General features: G+C 31.3%; 1 protein-coding gene across 2 annotated transcripts in view; it reads right to left on the bottom strand.

Moving 5' to 3' along the window:
- Positions 1-1701: 1701 nt before the first annotated feature.
- The window catches only part of LOC107163117 (proton-coupled amino acid transporter-like protein pathetic), a 44558-nt gene continuing 26351 nt past the window's right edge, over positions 1702-19908 (bottom strand). For both annotated transcript variants that reach the window (XM_089230808.1, XM_089230809.1), the window contains exons 3-10: positions 17460-17678; positions 16708-16858; positions 14481-14602; positions 7442-7526; positions 6217-6543; positions 5586-5767; positions 3891-4231; positions 1702-3250 (exon numbers count right to left, since the gene is read on the bottom strand). In XM_089230808.1, coding sequence (XP_089086934.1) covers positions 2727-3250; positions 3891-4231; positions 5586-5767; positions 6217-6543; positions 7442-7526; positions 14481-14602; positions 16708-16858; positions 17460-17678 — 1951 coding nt within the window. In that variant the 3' untranslated portion in view covers positions 1702-2726. The remainder of the gene's footprint in view (positions 3251-3890; positions 4232-5585; positions 5768-6216; positions 6544-7441; positions 7527-14480; positions 14603-16707; positions 16859-17459; positions 17679-19908) is intronic.

Here is a 19908-nt window from a genome sequence, read left to right as displayed (position 1 = left end):
TTTTATGTAAATCTATTAAAGTTTGCGTATTTGTTCATTGTACCAATAACGTATTTAATTTGTAAATTATATGTATATCAGCCACAGCCCATTTCTTTAAATAAATCATCGAAACTACACTTCTCTACATTAAAATTTGATGCGGTGCCATTATAATATGAAAACTAGCTATTATACTGTGCTGGTGTTTTGAAGTAAACTCGCATCTATTCTTGGAAAAAAAACATAATCTAATAACTGACTGTCGCAAATATCATGCAAAAATAAACAAAATAGGCATAGTGGAAAAATTAAAATAAAGTTTACTTTGTTCATTGTTGTGATCTAAACGACAAACGCAAAACGCATTCATGGTAGCTATAATATTGTCTTGGTGACCGAAAGAGCACGATATATTGCTCGAAAACCTAGAGCTGTTAATTATAATTTATAATATTAACACGGCAACACGCAATAAATATAAGCTTGGGTGGCTACGTTTCCGCATATTTATACATACGACTGTAATGACAACGTACCTAGGCATACATAATAATATATTTATTATTTAATATTATTACAGTGTCACAGTTTATGCAAAACGCATAGTATAGGTATAACAGCTTACAGGTTGCAACAAAATATAATGTAATTTCGTAAAGATCTCATAATAATATTATATACCTACTGCAACTGCATATTTTAGTCGTTTGTTGTTGTTATAAATATTATTTTAATATATTTAAATAAATTAGTACAGAATATGCATTTACCGCAGACACGACGACTTGCGAACGACTTGTGTGTGTGTGTGTGTGTGTGTGCGTGCGTGCGTGCGTGCGTGCGTGCGTGCGTGCGTGCGTGTGTGTGTGTGTGTGTGTGTGTGTGTGTGTGTGTGTGTGTGTGTGTGTGTGTGTGTGTGTGTGTGTGTGTGTGTGTGTGTGTGTGTGTGTGTGTGTGTGTGTGTGTGTGTGTGTGTGTGTGTGTGTGTGTGTGTGTGTGTGTGTGTGTGTGTGTGTGTGTGTGTGTGTGTGTGTGTGTGTGTGTGTGTGTGTGTGTGTGTGTGTGTGTGTGTGTGTGTGTGTGTGTGTGTGTGTGTGTGTGTGTGTGTGTGTGTGTGTGTGTGTGTGTGTGTGTGTGTGTGTGTGTGTGTGTGTGTGTGTGTGTGTGTGTGTGTGTGTGTGTGTGTGTGTAATATTGTTGTGCAATTGTGTGCATTTCATTTCATGCACACATACCAGATACCGATACACTTACCTACCTAATATAGGAACAAGTTATTCTTAACTATAAAACTAAAGTCGTCGTCGTCACGTTGGAGAACAGAACACGCGCGTCTGTGTGAGATAATGCGACATCAAATTATTACTATCTCGGAGCTATTACTTTTTTACAATAATTTATAATATATTTTGTTTGATATACTGTAGGTACACAATAACTACAAATGGGCATATAATTATGATTTACAACGTCGCGCGACATTTGGACGCGATGACCGTAACGGCCAGGACGACAGACGAGGCGATATATTATATATTATTTATATTGTATTATATGTATATGGATGTATAATGTGCTTAATCATACGATTATGTATATATAATCACCGTGCGATGACTGTATATTATAGTATTTATATAATTGTTTAATATCATAATGATGGTAAGATTACGGTAGGGAGAAAACATATAATGATAATAATTAGAACAAGAATAAAAATAGTATAAGCAACGATCATTGTGATAATAAATGATATAATTATATATTAAACCAATTTTTTTAATTGACATTTATACATTTATAATAATATGATTCCAGTAGGTACCATACAAAATATTGTACTTTATGATTTTATGCATTCTTAAGAATCAATAATGAAATAAATAATAAATTATTATGTGAAAATAGTAAAAGTAGTAATATTTTGAATTTTAATAATAACTATAATGATAATGTATACTAATGTACCATATTAATTGCATATTTTACGATTACAAAATATTTTCTCGTGAACTATCATGCGTTTGTTAAATTATTAGCCCAACATCATTAAAAAAAAAGTCATAACATTAAAACTAAATGTAAATCATAGGGAATTTGTCATGATCACCATATAATAATATTATAATAAATAAAATTATATAGAGAGAATCTTTAAAGCGAAAAACAATATGAAAATAATGTTTGCGCTGGAATTAAACTACACACTAACTTATCAACTAACAATAATAATAATAATATATAATATCATACACACAAGTAGTTAATAAATAAAAAAAAAAATGTTTAAAACAAAAGGCAATACAGCGATAATAAGATAAAATATACATGGGCAGCGTTGTCGATATTATTAGTTATCACCAAAAATAATTACTTCGACAGGCGACAGTTTTAAAATAATATCAAAAATGTAAGGACGTCTAGTACATAATATAAGTATACATAGGGAGAGGCGAAATGTTTCTGACGATGAATAATTAAATATGATTCGGACGAAAATGCACACAGGCGATTGAAAAATAAAAAAATAAAAACAAGAAAGTCGCGTATTACAACAGTGATTAAAATATTATAAAGGTATAATATATATATAGGAAGGTAACCATTATTATAGCCATGCCGGGCTGTATGGCTGGCGGGCGGGGGTGGGCAACGACGACGACGACAGCCGTTGGTGCAGTGGATGGTGTATATTATAATATTATTATCTTATTGTATATTGTTTTGTTTTCCCGTCCGCCAATCTATTGTGGTGTCACGTTCGCCGCTATCAGGAACGCCGATTCCGGTCCCGGTCCGATAGTGGTGGTGCCGGAAGTGACGGCGGTGCCGTTGGCGTTGGCAACGTGGTGACCGCCCTCGCCACCTAATCCGTAGAACGCCACGATGTCCACGAGCGACGCATACGTGCCGGACACCAGTGCGATGAGCGCGATCAACACGATGGCCACATCCTTGGCCACGATCCAACGACTCATGCCCTTACGGCGGCGTCGTGTCGACCGGCCGCTGCTTCTCCTCCGCTGTGGCTGTCGCTGCACCGCCTCCAGGTCCGTGTCGTCGTCCACCGCGTAATAGTCGCCGTCAAAGTCCAAGTCGTCTTCCGAGTCGGTCGCATCGTCCGCGTCCTCACCGTCCTCGTCACCGTGGTTCCAGAACGCGACCAGATGGATGACGGCCGGACACATCAGGCCCAGTATTGAGAAGAACACTGCACCGATGAGCGAGATGAATGGCGCCAGATCAGGCACCAGGGCGGCGATAAACACTGCAAACATAATATTATATTGTAATATTAAAGTATTAGTTAATGACTGTATTATAATATTATTATGTGTTGGAAAAACGTATATTTTGCAGCAAAATGCAGAATGTAAAACTGCAGTTGCAATAGACCGCTGCAGGTTTACGAATTATAACGTCGTTAGTTGTAAGTGTTTAATAATTAATATTCGATCAAAATTACGCAAGTAAATACTATAAAAATAATATCAGAAATACGATTTTTCGTTAGTAACAAATTAAAATTGTTATTTAATAATTTTTTAATTTTTAATTTTGTAATATTATATTTTTTTTGGACTCCAGGATTATGGCGATAACCTTTATATATTAATTGTCATATCGAACGATATACAGCCAAATAGTTTTAGAATAATATATTAATATGGTAATATTATTATTATCAGGTGGTGTATCTTTGGTGTTTGTCAAACGGTCGTTCAAAATTTCAAATATAATCTCCATCATAATAAATCGGACGATTTGTCCGGAATCACAGAAAAACACATTTAATATACCTAGGTACATACATTACAATAAGAATAACAGGGATGATATATATATATATACCATTAGTTATAGTAACCAATTCGTAACCACAAATTTCGAATTCGTAACTATCTTACCGGTTCCCAGGATCATGGTGGCTCTCATCACATAGTACGCTCCTTCCATGGGTTTCTCCTGTAAGTTAGACTCGAGTTCGAGCTGCTTTTTCTCATCCACGGATGTAATGGTGGCCGTAGTGACCGTGGTGGCCGTAGACATGGTGCTACCGGCGATGGTGTTCACGACCGCACCGCAGGACGTCGATGTCTTGGTGTCCGCAGAATACTTGTCGTTTTGACGACGCTTGCGCAACCATGGCTCCAGGCGGGTCCACACAATCTCGCTGGGCACGCAGAACTGCAGACCGTAAGAGAAAAGTATGGACAGCGCCACCATGATTTTCACCGACTCGGCGAACCTGCAGCACAATACGTCCGTTGTTGAGTGGACAATTTTATAAGTTATATAGGCTCGCCCTACGCCCTACATCACTGTATTATAGCCCCTACCATGTTTGATATTTATATTATATAACGTATAAAAATGTGAACGTGACTACTCAAATAAATTTCACTAAACACACGTTATTTGGACATGTGGTGAAAAAAACTATAAAGATCCTCTGTCGTACAGAAACTTTTCTGAACAATAAAGAAACTAACATCTAAACGGAAGTGAAAAGAGATGCAATCATGTTGCGATTAACAATGACGGTATCAGTGATGTTCGACAACAAATTTGAATGGATACAATTCCTAGACCTTATTCAAGGTTTTTCTAAAAAAAGTTGTGTAAATCCTAGAATATACAGACACTGTCCTAAAGGATGTTAAATCTAATAAATAAACGGTAGAAAATAATAATATACTTTTTGAAAAATCTTGAATTTTTATTCAAATTAAAATTCACAAAATCAATACTAATAATATTATAGTTGTAGGTACCTATATTAAATTCAACCATGCATCTTTTGTTTACATTTCTTTAATTTCTATTTTATTTTTGTGTCAGCTTTTACTGACATAATTTACCTATTTATCCAAGGATGTAGGTACACGTTTTTAATAAAAGTCCGAAATTATAACCTAACCTAATTTTTATTGAGTGCAATTAGTAATTCTTAGCATTAATTATTAAAGGTTATGAATACATATGGGTAAAATATCTATAGGTAGTAATGTAATATACATCTGGTAACGTATATTATATACGAGAATCTGGCTGAAAATTATGTATTAACCAAATGCAACAGTAAAACGGACGCAAGAAAAGAAATTAAAATCCTATGAGAGTTCTTAAAAGCATAAAAGCATTTAAAAAAAATACTAATTGAGCTCTCAAAAACGATTTTTATTTTCAAGACACGATAATGATGGCTAAGTTTTGTTTTTAGTATTGTATATATTGAAAAATACCGTTAAGAAGTTACAATTGTCTCTGGTTATATAATATACGTCTAAAATCTACGAATTTTTACATCAAGTTGGCAAAAATTATATATCTATTGTGACGAGTGACTAAATAAAAGTAAAAGAATAGGTAGCATTAAAGTTAATTTTGCAGCATAAATATTTCTTTCTGAAACATAATTTAGTTTTCATAATATTGATATTTATATACAGCATTGGCGCTCATACTATTTACTATCTTTCAAGCCATATAAGCACGATCGATTGTACTTAATAATTGTTGCATATTAATATATGGATTAGCAATGTTGCATATTTTTAACGTTTTATTTATTTAAGCACTGCAATTGCATTTATACGTACAGATCGTTGGGCAGATTGAGCGTGATCGATCCGTCAGTGGCGTCACCGAAACGCAAATATCCAAGGAATCCGGCGACCGAGTACAAGCACACGACTAGCACCATGGCGGCGTTCAAAACTCCGCAAGGACGAGCATTGAGGAACCGTTGCGGATGGCGCATTGAATTCTCGATCGGGAGTACCTGCAAAAGTCATGCTGTGTGTAGACTATTTACAAAATTATATTATTATGGTTTTACGCGACGACAGAATGCATTTCTATTAATGATAAAAATATAATCAATATAGTTGATTTCAAATCGAAACGTGAATTTTAGTTCACATCATTAAAATACTATGTAGGTAACCGTGAAAGTATTTTTATATATCAACTAGGTATAAAAATATATTAAATCAGAATATTTTGGTTTTTATTTCAGCACGAGTTCTATGTGCTATACTCACCAAGAAACGCATCAGAATTTCCCTCTACAGAAAGTTAATATAAAGTTGTTTTACAATAATATGACACTATATATATTATAGTCATATTATTTCTATTATATATTTAATTGGTTTCTATATAAGTGGATAGTATGATAGGTAGTAACACTATGTGTATACTAGAACCGTAGTAGATGTAGGTACTCACGGTGCCGATGCCCTCCATGGCGAACAGGACGGTGGCGAAGAACAGGGGCATGTGGCCTACGGGGGCGATCCACGGGCGGGATCCGATTTCCGGCAGTGGTACGGCCGCCGTCAGGGCACTCTCGTCGGCAAACAGACTGACGCCGGTCACAACCCACGACATGGTACATCCCAAGCCGACCATTATGAACGCGGTGGCTATGGCCGAGAACGGGACAAGCAGACGGAGCGAGCGAACGATGCCGAGAGGCACCAGCGGGATGGCCAGGCCGAGGATCCAGGCGCGGATAGACATGTGCCATTCCAGTGGAGTGTGCGTGTCGGCCACCTGTGCGTGAACGATAAACCACATGGTGAACATTACATTTTTTTTTTTGCACGACATTGTGTGTACAGAGTGTATCGCGTAAAAAAAGTTATCGGTATAAACTCATATACGTATATGCCATAGGCGTATCCAGATCTCATTCGCTGCAGTTCATGCACATCATTGGCATATCCAGGAGAGGAGGCAACTGCACCTCTCCCACCCAATGCCAAAAAAAAAAAAAAATGGTTGATAGGGTTTAGGGATATGACCTCCGAATTTAAAGATTTTAAATTAAAATCAAATTTCGCTGGTCATGCCTGTGCATGATAGACAAGACCCATGGACACGCCTATACTACCTATATGGTACCTATATAACGTGTGCTGTGAGGCTGTAGATATTGTACAAGCATGTGTGTGCATAATATTAAATACATATGTAAGTGGGTAGTATAAAGCCTCAATTATACGATACGTGGTCTGGGGGAATGGACCCAAAAACTATAATATTGATGACTCTAATAAAAGGTGTAATTTGTTTTCAATTTAAAAAATACTCACAGTGAACCTATAATATTGATTGCATAAATAATAGTTCAGAGACCAGAATATAAGCAGATGACATTTATACGTTTTAAATGGCAATGCGTTTCACTTTGATATTTTCGGTGAATTGCACAACGAATAAAATATCTAATGAAAAAATGTTAATTAATTGTTGTCGAGATATCTATATTATGTGAACGTTATTGTAATTTTATATTTCAGTAAAATCAAAACCATAATAATGTGTGTACTATAGTTATCCATTTAATTTTAACAGCATCTTCCAATAATAATATACACGATGATTCGGCTAATTAAACACTCTAAAAAATAGAACCTTGTGTAATGTGTATAATATAATATAATATTACCTGCTTGAAAGAAGCGGCGACGAGAACCACGTATACGGTGTTACCAAAATAATACGTGCAGAACAAGGCGGCATTGACAAACTCTCTGCATGTTCAGTTCAAAAATATAGTTTACAATTCGTTGTATTGAACAGGGTGCATCAAAATGTAAAAAAAAAAAAAAAAACAAATTAGAAAATTAATTTTATTCGGTGCCTGCACTATTTGCTAACATTTTATTAAACCACCACAATATTGAAGAAAACCTGCAAGATTTCTTCGTTCTATCGTATGTTATACTCTAATAATATTTATTGAGGTGAGCACAAAAACAACGCCTAGCAATATTATTAATGGTAAATATTAAAATCACCAAATAATATTATACTCAGAATGTTAATAATGTTATAATCTTACTGTAATAATTGTCTCGCGCGCTCTCTCTCTCTCTCTCTCTCTCTCTCTCTCTCTCTCTTCCTGTATTTACAAATGTCATAAAAATACAGTGCAATTCACCAATGTCACCAACATTTTATGTAGTTAATAAGTACAAGTAGTATTTAATAAATCATGCTCAGTAGGTATTGATGAAAATGGCTTTAAAAATAGGTTTTAGTTCTATACCTACTACCTAGTACTGAAAGTTTGGAAAAATATTAAAATATACGAGTAAAAATATTAAAATATACGAGTTCATACACATAGTTCACGTATTATTACATTCTGCCACTCAGTATAAACTTCGCAAGTGTGCAATATTAGTGTATAAAGTATAATAGTTTTACCTATAATATAAGTTCTAACTTAGGTATATGTATTATACCTATATAACGTATATGTTACGTGGAAATGGTGCTTGGAATTTGCAAATAAATTAATGAAATGAATATCAATTAATATAAAAATAATATGTTCAAATCTAAAGCTGTTGAAGATTATTTGTATGCATTTGGTTTTTCGATAAAGATAATGTTTAAGTTGCAATCAACTATTTATAAAATATCAATTCACATTTCAATTAAGAATATATTGTATTATTTATTTTAATATTTACTTATAATTCTACATTAATTATCTACGTATTATGGTACAGTAATTTCGTCAAACTCAACTTTCTTTTAATAACCTATTATGCTTATTCCTCTGCGGTTTATGAAGGCGTGCACCTCTGCCAAGACCAGATTTCCTAATGACAATATTATTATTGCATCCGACAAGCGGAAATATACTATAAACTATTACTAAGTATACCAATTATAAAATTTCACAACATATATATTATACATATGATATTTACACATTGGCTATAACGTGACTGATACTGTTGTTATTGAAGGCAATCTTATATTTGATCGTTCGTAAAAGGCCATGCTTCATGATTTTTTGAATATCTTCATAAAAGGTCATGACATTTTGTTATTGAGTGATGTATGTATATATTTATATATATATATATATCATCATAAATGTAATAATGTTTAAAGATTAATAATATTTATCAGTAATCACCAAATAGTATGTGTAAACATAATAATCAATCCATAATATGTCATTACAATTACCTACTAAATTACATATTTACATATAACATATTATTATTATGTTATCCTTGCAGACACGTATTTTGAGAGGACGATAAACTAATGAGATCGAACTAACTTCTTACAATAAGCATTGACTAAGAAATTTAAATACATTTAGAAATAATACTCAATGTAGTTTAACGTAATGAAAATGCATAGTAGGTACCTATTGATAAACGTGCATATCGTGGTTTGTATTTTATCACTATCTACGAGTATACTGCAAATTCATGATAACCAGATTTTACAAGTATTTATAATCAATGACATTATCCATATGAAAGAAAATAATAAGAAAAATATAATATTTTCAATTGAGTGAGATAAAAAAATATTTTTTTAGTCAATTTAAAATATTAATGTACGTTCGTCGTAATATATTATAATAATAAATTAATATAATACCTTATAATATCCAATGCATTGTATTATTTTTTTAACATTTTAAATTAAATTAAATATTTGTAATAATTGAAATACTACTAATATTATTATATACATAAACGTTTAATGTGTCATGTGTGGGAAACTTATGGTTCTCACATTTTTTGAAACTGCTTATAAAATTTATTTAGATGCTTATCCTCATATAGTCCTATATCTTCTATATCCAAGGCGATTTAATTGTAGGTGATTAAAATGACATATTATCATAATAACCCTGCGTATTCTTATTTCTCTATTAGTTTATTACCCCATTAAAAGTTCATAAGTATACTAGAATATTTAATATTAAAACGTAAAACCTGTTGATAGCTGATAAAACAATTAATTAGAGAAAAACATATTTTTTAATTTTGTTTGTGTTAAGCTTGAAAATATTCAAAATGTTTTATAATCTCCTTTTTATGTTATTTTAATACCAAAATATTACTAGTATATACATTTATTTAACCACTAAGATAATCAATTTTTGAATTATGAATGTGATATATATTCTACAGATTTTTCCACGGTTTTCAATTTAAAATGTATTTATGACAACGTCTTAATGAAGATGAGGTATTTGGAGATTTTACAAATGTTGAAATTTCTAAATATGGGTAATTTATAAGTACCAACTATTAACTAGAACTATGAGAAAAACACATAATTTAAAATGACTAATTTGTAAAGATTCTGAGCGAGACATTGAATAAATTCATGATATTGATTTAAAAAATAATTATTTCATTTTCATAAATTAAAATGATAATTTTTTTAATTGACTTTTTAATAGAACTCCTATAAGGTCACCAAATACAATTCAGTTTGAGTCTTAATCATTTAAATAATTGATATTAACTAACAAATTAAAATGTACCTATTGAAATTATTTCAGCGTCTGGAAAATATTTTAATAAATTAAATTTATGAATATTATGAATTTTGCATGAATTAAAATATCTAGTTTTAGTTATGGATTAAAATGTAAAAAACCTGAAATAAATTTTTGTGTTAAGAGTAACTTGTTAATCATAATTATAAACTTTGTAGATTCTTTCATAAGTATAAATAAATAAATACATCTATTTATCCATATGATAGTGTTTATATTCAGAGTTCGTATATTTATTTATTTATTTATTTAAGTAGGTTGTAGGTGTATCGACGTATCGTATTCATAAATACCAATGTATTATAATATATGATTATAATTAATTATGGGAACTATTAGAATAATAGAATCGCTATAATATTCTATTGATAATTTATTATAATTTTTACCTACATAATATACATTGTAATAATTATAAATTTATAAATAATAGAAAGTTATTGAATATATTTTAATAATTTATTTAAATATTGAAAAACTTATACGTTACATATAAATAATTAATAGAATATACCAGAATTAGTATACCTTTATTTTGTTATGAAATTTAAAATTTAACTTTGCTTTAACTTATTTTTTTCTTATAATATAAATAAATAAATAATATAATGTATAATATATTTGGTTAAATATTATACTTCAGTCATTTTTAGTGTAATTCGAATATAATCTAACTCAACGAAAATCAAATTATTATGAAGTTATTCTCTTTGATAATTTTTTTTTTTTTTTGAACGATACAAACATTAGATATATTATATAATATATACAGCGATCAGTGGCGTATATAGGGGGAAGGATGATCTAGTGGGTTGCACCCCCTTCCGAAGTTACAGCTTTAACTGTTAAATATATATAGTAGCCTCTGGGTGCTAGATCATTATTGTTAGAAACTTTATATTATAGCCTACCCCGAAAATTATTTCTTTATACACTACTGACAGCGATGTAAATATTATAATTTTTTAATGTATATTGGTAAGGTTGTATAAATTAACTACGGAGAGCCGATAGGTATTCACAAAATATCTTACGTCTTTAATTCATAGAGGTTTAATACTCTTGTGATATACATTATTTAATTGTAATGGAGGCTATAGAAAGGTAATTTAATGTTCCAAAAATTTTAAATTTTAAAAATGTGCCAATTTAAAAATAAACGGACAGATAACAATATAAAATCATTAAATTTAATAGCCAAATAAGAATGAAGATTTTAAATGTAGGCATTCATTTTGATGTTATTATACATAATATAAAAAACAATAATCATACAAATATTGACTTGAAAGTCTCTTAGAACTCGTAAGAAAAATAATCTTTGATAAAAGCTATTAAAAATCTAGAGAAGAAAACTATTAAGCAACTAATTGTAGAGTTATAAAAATACAAATAAAAAAAAAACATCTACTGACGACTTTTCTCAAGGTAGGTATTATTTTATTTTATACATACTTTAAACTAAATTAGATATATCTACATTTTAATGAAGTATATAATTGCTACTACAAATACGGCAATCGCTAATGTACCTAAATAATTCATTTACATATACGTATTTAACATAAATTAATTATTTATCAAGTGCCGTTATATTCATTAACATTGAATTATGAATTTGTATGTTCTTTATACTGAAAATTCAGTCGTTCAACACACAAAAATTAAAATAATTTGTTATAAAGGAACCATAACAATATGAAACGAAATCGGTTTTAAAAAGCATGGCTATAAGTATACAAAGCTACTAAAACTTGATACGAGGAATAAATATAAGTTAACAATTAATTGGATATAATATTAATTTCATCCACAATAATGTGAACAATTGTTGGTAGACTTTCCATAAATTTACCTAGTTCATTGTAATTGCGTATAATGAAATTTTATTAAATATAGTAATAATGCATATTTAGATTGATATATTATTTTGCTACATTGCATTAATGCATTAATTTGTTATTAATATAGGTACAAATAATATGTATTGTAAACGTTTTGTTTTAGAATTTATAAATAACAGTTTGTACATTTTAATTTGTTAGTTATCACGTAATACCTATTGTGTATTTCATGGTGATATTATACCAAACATAAAATATATTACAGTATACCATCATGCAATACTGTTGTATCTTAAAAGTGTTTGCATGTTATATCATCTTTGTACGCAGGGCTTTGCGATCTTCACATTTATTTGTAGTCTCATGTTCTAAAATTGTAACGGAATTTATAGGGAAAAAACATAACATACATTTTTAATTATATCTATAGTTATAGTCCAAAAAGAGTTAAAATGTTGTGAATATTGCATAATATTGTATCATTAGTAATATAGAGTTTGAATATATATATATACACATATGAAATAATTATGTATGTTTATTGTTTACATAATAAACAAAGTTTTTGGTATTTTCATAAAGACTGGAGGACAACGATCAAATTTGATGAGAAAATTTCGATCAAATTTATGTTGTATTGTTAACTAGAGTGCGTGTAACATAACTTACTAGAGTAAATTTAATTGTTTTAGTGTTTGTTGTCAGTTGTCTGAAGTCATATGAGTTTAAGTAGGTACCTACTATAATATTATGTCATTTCAAACAATCATGATTCTAATCTACTATATCACACAAAGTTGTTTATCCAAAATAACAACTAAACACACACTGTGAAATATATAATAACATTTTTAATTACTGAAATCTTTCTTAGTAAATTTTCATCTACTCGAATTATAATTAATGAAAATACATTCATCAGCTTCTGTCATCTAAACTAAAAACGACCTTTACACTTCACACAAAAAACATCCAGAACATGTCTAGAAAATAATACGAAAATGTAGGTACTATAAATTATAATACATAGGTACTATGACAACACGCTATGTTCCGGAAGTCTTTAGCGTAAGGATCGCTATTGTTAATTTTGAATTGTTTTACCCTATATTTTTATTTATCGTTTAATATTTCACTTATATTTATTATAAATAAGATGAATAGATTAATATTTTTATCTAAACGCAAAAAGCCTATATGGTAAAGTAAATGAAATCAAAAACCTAAACAGTAACAGAAACAAATTAAATATTTACGACACTCAGTTCATTTTTAATTTTTATACACATAATTTTTAAGACCAATAGATACTTAATTATATCTGCTGAAAAATAGCAATATTATTTAAATTAGTATAATATAGTAACAGGCAACAGCAAAGTTTCTAAATAGGTACACACATACTTGAAAAAAGCTCAAAGAAAATATTATGAAAATCTATATTTACATATTTTACAAATTTTGGGATTGACTCAAAGACCATTTTTATTTCTTAAGATATTCAGAAAAATTATCTGTTAAATAATTTTCAGTATATAAAAAGATGGTTCCTATTTTAAGAACAGAAGTTTTTCTCCATATAACAGCCTAAAAGTAGCACGAAAAATCTCAAGAACTTTAAAATATGGCATCAAGTCAATACCTTCTAATTTGAAAAATCATATTTTGAATAACAGTGTTATTGAAGAAAAATGCTGCAGGTTAGCATGTTTGGTAAATCATTATGCATATTACCTATACCCACGTTTTAAAAAATCCCGAAGTCTCAATAAAAAATGGTAACTATGTATACTTTTTTTTAAAAAGACTAAAAAAATGAATATACTTCTATATAAAAATAATTTATCTGTAAGAATATTACAATATTACAATTTACAAGACATCATCGACTATACTACAGTATACTTATTATTGCTAACATTGCATATATAGTGTAATAATTATTATTATTATATCGTTGCGGTGAAGTGACTACAACAGCGATCGATCACTAGGTAGCTATAACATTTAAATATCTATGTACCTATATAGCTATACTACTTAACGTTTTTCACACACCCGCCAACAAGAGCATGTGGGGAGGTGAATAAAATTAAATCACTGGTTTTCAATCTCGTAGGCCGCCACCACAGTTGTAATGATGGATTATTATATAAACAAACAACCATTATGCTGCGTTTATCTATTATACGAGTGTAAATCCGAAATCGAGGGTCACACAAAAAAAAATACATAAACTGTCTAATAATAATCATGATAAAATAATTAAGCCGGAAACCATTAAATTGAATAAGCATAATATTATTATAGCATACCTGGCGAACGTAGCCCAGGCACGGAAACGGCGAGGACCAGTGCTGAACGCGGCTGCAGCGGTGTCGGCAAAGCCGAGGGCAGGGCGGCGAGTACGGCGGGCAAGCGTTTGCGAACATAGCACCTGAAAAACAATATCACTTCAATATCTACTTCACACTAGTTTAGTTTAGTTAAGCATGTGATTGCGAGACGTAAACGTAACAATCATAATATAAATAAACCACAAAAGAACCATATATAATATTATAATATATATTGTACCTATTTAGCTGGTATTATAGGACATGGCGGGTATCAGAACATAACATAATATTATCGGATAATTGTAATTATAATACACAGCGGCAAAAAATTACCAGATAGGTATATCATTATCATTAAAATATATTGGATGAACAGACTCAAGGTCAAAAATTTTTTTATAAAACTTTTTAAAAAATATTTCCGGACTATTTCATTTATTTATTTTTTATCTACCTATCTCTAGTATCTCTATTTCCATTATATATAATATTCCATACATTTTAACAGAACATTATAATATAATATAGCTACTCATATATTTACTTTTCACGTATTCAACACAATATGTTTTAAAATATTATAATACATTTATGTTCCGCACTTCCATTAGAGTTAGTGTAATTGTCTTATTTTTATAGTAGAGAAAATTAACCTATTGTCAAACTCATCGTAACATATTGTCCGTACCTTATGTCGTCGGTTTTTTTTCTAAATGTTAGCCATCATAAGTATAGATAAAATATTAAAATTTAAATACAATTTTTCATCGGATTTTATGATTTTAAATTCAATTTAAATATGATTCTAGGTAAATTTACTCTAATATCAAAAACAACAAAATTGCATTGTTGGCGGAACGTAACGAACGTGCAAGAAAACGAATGCGCTCTCAATCTCCGCAGTAAAATATTTGAATCGTCATTTACTATCTTGTGTTAGCTATATAACATTTTACACAAAATTCATTTTTATTTCTATTTGATGTATCTACGCACATTAATACTTCTATTATATTGTGTTGTTCCTTTTCGGCTTATGTTGATGAAATACAAAATTTTATTTCTAGTCAAAAAGTTCAAAATTGTAATTCAAATAAAGTCTTACTAAATTTTTCTTATAAAAATGCATTAATATCAAAAATAAATAGACCCATTTTTTTATAAGCTTTCAAAGTTAAAATATTGTGTAAATTTCGTCAAAATCACAAACGTTATTTTGTGGTTCGTTGTTGTGAATAAAAAGAAAATTAACTACAAAAAATGGAAATAGTTCATGATTAAAATAATAATTTTTTATATGCAATAACATTTTTTTTATTAATCTATTCTACCGTTCTTCAGTTGGTATGTATATAATATTCGATTATGGTTTTTAAGAATAATAATTTATAATAGGTATAATATGATTTTAATAATAAAATACGCATGGTATGGTTTCGTTAAAATTTTTTTCAATTTACCTTATATTACAAAACAGAAAAATAGTTTTCTAATAATAATTGATAGTCATGTAAAGCATTATAAAATATCATTTGAAATAAAAGTTGACGCATCGCCTTTGTTCAGAGTTGTGTATTGTTTGTAATGGTTTAACAGCTAGTGGATTCAAATAAAACACATTCATTAAATAGTGACATTTTTTCGCCTGGTATCACAACTGAGGTGGGAATCACAATAATATTACTTCAAACTCGGTTACATCGTTTATTGAACAAATTAAATAGTGACCCTGTCGGTGATGAAGTACGCTCGAAAATCAAAACCTAGTGACTAGGACTTTTCTAGTTTATTTTTAACATTGATTTAGTTTCTTTAATAAATAATTTAACATTTTCTTTTTTTTAATTGCCACGTTCTCAAATATCAATTTAGTATAATATTATATAGCTATTAACTAAATTAACAAGTGATAGAACAAAATGCATTAGAAACACAATTGTGAAGAAAGCACATCATTTAACAACTCGTTTAATTTATATTGATTATAATTGTTAAGCTATGGCTATTTGGATTAATTATGACTTGGATGACTAAGATGTATACTTATATAGTTATATATCTGTAATAGGTACTACCAATATCTATAATATATACTGTGGAAGCATTTATATAAAAATTCAGTTAAACAGAAGTCGAGACAACGTGTTTTATAAAAAAAATACATAATAATAACCTGACAAAATTGTTTTGTCGTAAGACTTACCAGAAGGTATATGCAATGTGTACAAAGCGTTCCGATGGCTGCCGTGCCGATAAGTCCGAAGATGAGCCCACCGTTTTTAAACGCGTTTGGCATGGCGAGGATGCCACTGCCGAGGCTGCTCTTGATTAGATGCAATAAGGCGCCGCTGTCACTGTATAACGCATTGTTGTATATTATATAACCCCGATGGTCAGGAAAATATGAAAAAACAAACAAACTTAATAAGTATTAAATATTGATTACGAGGAAAAATGAAAATTTAGTGAGTGTGGAGACATATTCAAAATTACACAGGTATTGCTCATCTCAAAAGATCTGCGAGGCCTTTGCGGGCCACCGCTGCAGCCGTTCATGCTATATATTATGCCATAAATGCTTATTATATAATATATAATATACATACATGGCGTACAAGAGCATCAAATTATAATAACACTGCTTAGCTTGCAAAACTACATAGAACCTGCGCGTGGCCTTTCCTATCAACCACTTACACGGAAAATCAATTTATTGAATGGTTCAATAAAATATAATGTACTAATCATAGGCCACTAAATTATGTTTAAGAGAACATTATAACTCATTATTTATTCAACAAATGTTTAGCGATTGTTCATGCAATTCGTTTGTGTAGAATAACACAATATTAAATCATCTTGTTACCGCGGTACCGTTAGTACCACAATAGTCCAGTTATAATATTATACCCGATGTCGTAGCGAATGTTTTCTTAAATTATTTATTATACGTACGTGGTCGCCTTAGACTTGTCTCGCATCTGGAACGGATCGTAACGCGGCTGCTTCTTGCCGCCTTTGCGGCGTCGTCCGCCGACCATCCCGTTGCCATCGGCCTTTTCGCCCTTGCCACCGGATATGATGTACGATGTGGCGGTCGCGGTCCCGTCGCTGACGCTTCCGCCGTTGCTGCTGCTGCTGCTTCCGCTACTCGAGTACTCAGTCAGCTTCATACTGTTGTTGTTGTTGTTGTTGTTGTTGTCAGTGGTGGTGTGGTCGTTATCGGTGTAGTCGGTTTTGTTGTTGTTTGCAACGGTGACGACGATACAACGCGACGATACGCATTGGCACACACGGAGACAGAACACGCCGTTTTTATTCAGTACGTGCAAGCACAATGAACGGCAGCCGAACAATGAATGACCGCACGGCGCACAAAGACGATGGTAGTTTGGACGATGGTTGGCGTCGTACCGAGAGAGATGGATGTGGCCCCGGAGAACGTGAAAAAAAAACCCAATTCGATTACAATAATGTAATATTATTATTATTATTATTTATTACTATTATTATTATTATTATATTTCATCACGTACGCCCTCACGCGGCATGTGCATACATCACATCATCTGCAAATCCGTTGTCGTATACGTATACCTAATCTTACGCGCTAATAATATATATTAAACAAATGTATATAATTGTATATATTATAATGTATAATATAATGACAGGTACTGCACGTCGATGGTAATTATAACCGCAAGTACCTACGGGCTACGGGTATACCTAACCTCCCATCATGTGATAATATGTAGGTATATACCTATGTGTCATGTCGCATACGATTATCGGTGTTTACTATGTGTATAAAAAAAAATCCGCAAACATTTCCTGCAGTAGATGTATAGATGTATCTGCAAGGTGTTAGAATATGTCTCGCCTGCACGATACCGAGAAAATATCGCGAGAAAACGCCACGGTTTTCCGGAAATCGTGTACATAGGTGTTATACGTAATCTGACCACGGACATCGTATGATATGATGAAATAACCGAAGCACGAATGTAGGTACGCTCAAAGCCGAATCAAGACAACGTCGAGCTGATGCAAGAGGAGAACGAACGAACCATATTATACGAAACTATTCTCTACAAGCGTCACAACATAAGTACGAGTACGTTAGCGTAGGAACGCACATAATAGTTTTGTAACCATATACAATAACATAGTTACTAGTTAGGTATAGGTATATATAGGTAATATATAATACGTGGGCATAAATGCAAAGCATTAGTTCAAATTGTGTGAAAAACGCACACAAGAGTGCGAAAGAATGTCACATGTCTCCGCGAGAAACATAATACCTATGTAACATTATGTTTCCGCAGTTCTCCCGTGGAATCTAGAACGGATAATTATTATAATCAAAATCGCTGTGACGTCGGGAACGCGTATAGGTACTTATATGTATATATATATAATTGTATTTATCCATAAAATACACACATAGCCCGTGAATTATAAGGTACCAATAATGGTATAAATGGCGGTAATAATATTATTATTGTGCACAACATATACAGTATAATATACCATATACCTACATATTATTATGTGTTTACGAGATTATAACGCGCACTTCTCTAGTCCTCTTAAACTGGTGCAAGTTACATAATAAATTAACACTATCTCATTCGTATATATACGTATATATATATATATATATATCATTATCAGTTGCAGCAGTGTAACGCGAACGGAGAGAGAGAGATACGATGATAGCATGACTGTAAGTGAATAATACAATGTTATAATTACGTACGTAGGTACAGCGAGACGAGATAATAATAATTATTATAATATAATATTCTATACCTATTAGAAAGTACGCTAGATAATTCATTTGCGATTAATGTCGTCGTTGTATTGTCCGAGTGATTCACGTGATGATTTCGCGGCTCAAAGAAATGTCGAAGATTATACACTACGCGACCAATGTGCGCGTGTGCTTGTACATATTACTATATTATTATGTGCATTTTTCGAGTAATAGGAATGCACGTAAATGCAGTGCACTGCATGCAGTCCGTTGCTTTGGCCGATTGATTGACGAATCGCGCGAGCTCCATCTACTTCGCGGCCGGTGTCAATTTATGTTACACATATTATTTCGGACGTGTTCATAGCAGTTTTAATCACCCATTATTTAAATTTGTACACGATGATGTATTGGTATTAGGACTTGCGAGGGATGAGTTTTTCGGTACTTGTACTTGAAATACCTGCAAACTGCCTTATATAGGCATACGTTATTTGCAACGCATGTACTAATAATATACCATTATACTCTCTATATTATCTTTAATCGGTATCATACTATACCTGATACACCACACAGGTATTGATCCCCAAAAAAAAACTGTGGAGGGGGGTAGTTGAAAAAAAGAAAAACGCTTTCAAT

The sequence above is a fragment of the Diuraphis noxia genome, unplaced genomic scaffold (genome assembly GCF_037042655.1).
Source record: "Diuraphis noxia isolate RWA-SAM2 unplaced genomic scaffold, SU_Dnox_SAM2 contig0001, whole genome shotgun sequence".
Taxonomy (NCBI): Eukaryota; Metazoa; Arthropoda; class Insecta; order Hemiptera; family Aphididae; genus Diuraphis; species Diuraphis noxia.
This window is presented reverse-complemented; position numbering and strand designations above follow the sequence as displayed.